The sequence below is a fragment of the Hipposideros armiger genome, unplaced genomic scaffold (assembly GCF_001890085.2).
Source record: "Hipposideros armiger isolate ML-2016 unplaced genomic scaffold, ASM189008v1 scaffold_6, whole genome shotgun sequence".
Lineage (NCBI taxonomy): Eukaryota > Metazoa > Chordata > Mammalia > Chiroptera > Hipposideridae > Hipposideros > Hipposideros armiger.
In genome coordinates this window covers 6791073-6796567 of record NW_017731356.1, presented here as the reverse complement: position 1 = coordinate 6796567, position 5495 = coordinate 6791073, and the positions used below count along the sequence as shown (strand labels likewise).

At 46.2% G+C, this 5495-nt stretch overlaps 1 protein-coding gene across 1 annotated transcript in view; it reads left to right on the top strand.

The window, feature by feature from the left end:
• The window catches only part of ASTN1 (astrotactin 1), a 322407-nt gene that overhangs the window by 220566 nt on the left and 96346 nt on the right, over nt 1-5495 (top strand). Inside the window, exon 12 of the mRNA XM_019646368.1 lies at nt 4011-4177. Coding sequence (XP_019501913.1) covers nt 4011-4177 — 167 coding nt within the window. The remainder of the gene's footprint in view (nt 1-4010; nt 4178-5495) is intronic.

The window sequence follows — 5495 nt, the reverse complement described above, 5'->3', positions numbered from 1 at the left end:
TGTCATAGTGTCCTTTGTGGGTCTCGAGTCACACCTGTTGCCTGGATTAAGGAACTAGACCCTTAACTGGACTTATTTCCTATTTCAATCAGAATTCAGTAAACGTGTAATTAGCTCTCTCCAAGCCACTGTGTGGAGCCTGACAAAAGAAGTCCTGGATTTGAGGTTCTTATATAAAGACCAAATCACAAGCATTTATCATGAAAGAGCTCTGCTTACACATGTTTACACAAATATGTAATTGGTAAATGGAGAGAACAGACAGTTCAAGTTGTGTTAACATGAGCCTCATTTGTACCTCTGCTCGTAGTGATAGAAACGTTTGATGACTGCCTGCTACATGCTAGGCACAACGTACGTTCTTTAAGTTCATTATCTCACTTAACCTTCTCAACAACCCAGTGAAGCAGCCACTGCTTTCTCCCATTTACAGATGTGGAAACTGAAGCTCAGAGAGTTTAATCAGCTGACCCAAGGTCACCCAGTAAAGGGCAGCGTCATTGCCAACACGGCGCTGATTCTTGCCACTGAAAACTATGATTATGTATTCCTCTATATAGAACAGAGTCTTTATCTTTCTTCAACAATGACCATAGGGAATCATAACGTATGTTTTAATGCCATGAAATATTTATAAATTCTAAATCTTGTATCTTGCTAAGAACATACCCAAATCCAATCAGTATGCTTTTTAAATGATGGCTTTATCATAGTAGCTCTCATTTGAACTTACAAATGGTATTCTTCTCAATGTAACTACAAATAAGGTCAATTAATGACTTCTGGGTCATTGACCCATATTTACCAACATCAGGATGATTCTTCCATTAGAGTAATTGTACATGCTGCATGGGGAGGACGCCCAGGAGGTGCTCACAGCCCACAGCCTAGTGTTGATTTAGTCACTTGGAGAGGGAGTTAATATGGGTTGCTCTCGTGTTTGGATACATTCAAACAGAACACAGCTGGAAGATGATTGATCTTTCTAATTTCTCAGTTGACTTGTCACAGGACTAGATTAGAAGGTTATTAATTTCTTAAGCACAGTGTCACTTTTGGCTAATTACCCTGCAAGCCAAGGCAGGGTCTGGTCATGTCGGTGGCTTTGGAGGAAGCCTCTAGAATATTTTGGATTTAAATGTGTTAACTCGTTTGCAAGCTTATCATCAGTGCTTCCTACCCTGACCTATCTGGGAAGTCATACTCTTAGAGGAGGACGCACTCCACGGCCATGAAGCATTTATCTGCAAAGGATAGGTGAGAGGTTCAGTGTGATCACGTTATAGAAGGAGACTTGGTTTATAGGCTTCAGAAGCTGAATTATAAAGGGGACAAAAATCAAATTGGGATATTCGTAGTCTTCAGCCATCCAACACTCTCCCAAAGGCGTTGCCTCCCAATCTGTTGGGTTGAGTTGACTGCATAGTTCATTGATGGAATAACTTCTCGAGTTTCCCANTTGCTCTCTGTAAAATGGCAGAAAAAAAGTCTCCCTGTGTTGTCCGGATTGAAGATAATATATGTAGATTGTCCTGTACATAGAATTGCTTAATTCCTGATAGCTGTTAATTATGTTTAGCTTTGCTTACAAAAAAAAAAAAAAAGAAAGACAAAATCCAAGGCAGCCAAGTCTGTCTTCTCTCCAAATCTCCTAAGAAAGTGTAAATATCAGGTGGCCTAGTTTGGGACACCAGCGTCATCTAGACCTCAGGGCCAGGCAAGATATGGACATGACAGATTTTGGAATTCTGGAACAAAGCCTACTCTAATTTCATTTGGTGAAATCTTTGTTAAAACTCATGTTTGATTGGGCACTTTGGAAAAAAAAAAAAGCAGGTGGTTGGCAAGATGGGGAGTCCTAGCTGGTGCCTGAGATAGCTGGCTGGTGACAGGTTGAAACCACATGAAGTGGGGATAACAGGAGGACTGGCTTTGTTTCTAGTTTGATGTTTCTCAAGCTTTAGAGAAGGAAAAAAGAAAAAGAAAAGGAACTCTTGGTAACCAGAGCAGCCCATTTAATTCCCATCAAATCTCTGTGTTTCAGTACCCACATCCATGCCTGGGCAGCCTGTGGTGAGGCCAGCTCCCTTCTGGTGGCACATGTGGCCTAACAGCTGGGTGGCCGAGGAAGTGGATGGGCGAGGGACTAACGACTGTGAGGTGCAATCCTCAGCTGCCTCATTTGCTTGTTTACCATCATCTGGAACATCTGGGTTTGCCCAGCACGAAACAGCCCTTGGAAGCCTCTTTCAATGCTGTCACCTTCCAGCACTCCAGCTGGCTTCATGGAGGGGAAGGAGGTGGACCAAGCTGGGAGCCTGGCAGGCCCACAGGGGGGCCATTTGTTTGGGAAATTGCAGAATTAGTGTCAGCAAACACTGCGCATCCTGCTGTGATCTTCCACGGGGAAGTGAGAAGGGAGGAGAGGTGGGTTTTCAGAGGCATACCTGCAGCAGCCCGGCTACTAGACCAAGGTGCTTTGTGGCGAGAGAAAGAGGCAGCTAGGAGGACAGGTGTGTAACACAGTTCCCCCGAGCTCCAAAAGTTGGGTTTGGGTTTGGAGAAGTGCGTTAGTAGCTAATAGTATGGTATAGCACAGCCATTCAAAGCAGGTCAGATCTAGACAGACCCCAGCTCTGCCCCATACGCACCGCTTGACCCTGGGCAAGTTATTTTCCCCTTCCCAGCCTGTTGGAAAGAATCAGCTGCAATGCAAATGTGCAGGATCTGTTGCACAGACAGAAGCAGCAGGACCGCAAAAAGCAGTCACTGACTTTCCGATGGAGTGCAGTGCCGTGAGAAGTCTGTGCATTAATTGGCAATGTTAGTGGTTTCCCCATTTATTAAATGAGGACACTATAGGGTGCTGGGAGATGAAATACTTTTAACGCAAGCAGCATAGCACCCAGCTCCTAGTAAGTGTTTGGTAAACAGCGGCTGTCCTGTGAGAGGTTGATCTCGGTGTAAGCTGAGCTGAGCAACCACGTCATGGATTCCATCCCCAGCCTGCCAGGTCTCAGGTGTGGTCCTGCCGTGACCAGCAGTGTGACCAGGAAAGTAAGCTCTCTGTGCTGTGGCTTCTTCCTAAAATGGGGTGATCACACTGCTCACCTCAGGGGCATGTGGCCAGGGTTAAATGAGTAAGGTGATAGAGGCAGATGCTGCCAGGTGTGTGATGGGTGCCATGGGAGCTCTCCCACTGCTCACCAAGCCCCTGTGTCTGCCCCAGATTCTGATTGGCATGCCTTCCCTTTGCGATACTCATTCTTGGAGAGTTTGCTGAGGACTTGGCAGTGCAGGAAAGCTCACTGTTTCACATTAAGAGTGCCCAGGGCACTGGGATAAAGCCCAAACCCAAGTGCGGGGCCTGTGGGTGCTGATGTCTGTGCATCTTCCACAGGGCGTACTTGAGGCGGGAAGGTCATGAGTATGGCCGCTCCCACTAGGAAAGCAGTCAAACCTCCCTCCAAGGTCGCAGAGAAAGCCTACTTTCTCCTTCCGCCTGGAAGCCCTGGCTCCGTGAGTTCCCTCTAACACTGGTTGGTGTCTGAACCAATTTTGACGAAGTGCTTTGGACATTAAAAAAAAAAAAAGTCCTATCGATACTAAGTCTAAACAGCAACACTCCCTTTCCCTCGCCCACAGGAATCTCTGCTAATGCGTTTTCATTCTGGCCCGGTCCTTGCATTCTTCTGCCAGTCTGAGGCTCAGTTGGGAGGCCAGCACACGTCCCTCCATCTTGCTACAACGCTCCCATCTAGCCTATTTGGAGGAATTGGCTTTAATGCGAATATGTGTGATCTATGCCCAGAGAGGAGAAGCTAGAAGTCAAAAAGGTCACTGGCTTTTAAAGGAAGTCCAGCATAGTGAGAGATTTGTGCATTATTTGCCAATGTTAATGGTTTCAAGGCTAAGTGCTAAAAACAGGCGTTCGTGGCTGCGCTCCAGCTTTCCAGAGAACCCAGTCCCCCAATTCACCCATCTGTGTGGATGCTTTCTGTTTACGCCAGTGCCCATCTGGACTCAGCCCCATGAAGGACAGCTCGGGCTGCTATGACCGCCACATTGGGGTGGACTGCTCAGATGGCTTCAATGGCGGCTGTGAGCAGCTGTGTCTCCAGCAGATGGCGCCCTTCCCGGACGACCCCGCCTTGTACAACATTCTCATGTTCTGCGGGTAAGCTGAGCTGCCCACGAGGCCATCGGGTGTGTTGGGAGGCGGGACTTCCTGTGCCAAAGCCAAGAAAATAAATCTGAATGAGATGGTCACCCTAGGCCAGCCCTTAGGCTGGACTGGAAGAGGAGTACTTTTCAAGTCAGAGTTGAGAGGACCCTTAGGGAAAAGCCTAGACCCACCCCTGTGGATGAGGAAACTGACCACACTCATTGCCTGCCTACCCCAGAACTGTCCAAACTGTGCTTTGTGGAACAAAAGCTTGAGGGAGATTGTGAGAAACTCATCAACTATCAAGGAAGAGAAAGGGGAACTCTTTGGAGGAGGAAGCGTAATTAAATTCTGTCCCCAAAGTCCCAGCATTTTGTGCAGTGACCCTCCCTCAGACACAGTAACCCCTCAGTGTATAGAGCCCTGGACTGCGGGTCAGCCCTTTCACCCAACTCATTTCATTTGGGACAACAGGGCAGGCGATACCACCCCATATTACAGATGAGAAAACGGATTCACCGTGAGGTTAATTGACTCCTTCAAGACGGGAGTTGGTGAATGGCAAGATTAGAATTAGAATTCAGGCCCTTCCTGGTTTTTCAAAATAAATCCTGCGGTTCCCTCAATGTTTTAATTTGCACCACTGACTGGAATTGTATTTAAAGACATTTTCGTATCACATTTATAAAGTAAATAAAGATTTGGCCCATTCTTCTATACCCATAGTTTGCTTGTCTATCTTTCCCTCCCCTTTCCTTCCTCCCTCCTTTCCCTCCTTCTCCTCTTCCTCCTCTCCCTCCCCCACCCTCTTCCTGCCTGTCAGGAAGAGTGCCTCCTTTATGCCACAAACCACGTTGGCCACTGGGCTGCAAAGATGACTGATGTGCAGTTCTTGCCCTCACGGATCTCACCATCTAATAGCCTTGCAATAAAAATCAATGTTTACAATAATAAAACTATGCTGCATTGTTGCTAAAAGCCAGTTCCTGCTGAATAATCATGGAAAGATTATTCGATGGCGTAGTAATGTTATTTTATTGTATTCCATTTTATTCCTTTGCAATTGAGCAATTTTCACATCCAGTGTCTTGTAAAAGCCCATTTCATAAATGGAAGCTGGATCTCAGTTTTCATGTCTCTCTAATGTTATCATCATGGTTCACCCACCTGAGTTAATAGAAGTAAATTCGGCCACTTGCTTTGCTTTATTTATTTAATAAACATGTATCTGAGTACCTAGTTTGTGCAGAGAACCTAGTTAGGTATTAGATGTAGGGGAGATGCAGGATACAAGACCTGGTCTCTGCCCTCAAAAGAGCTTACAGTGGGA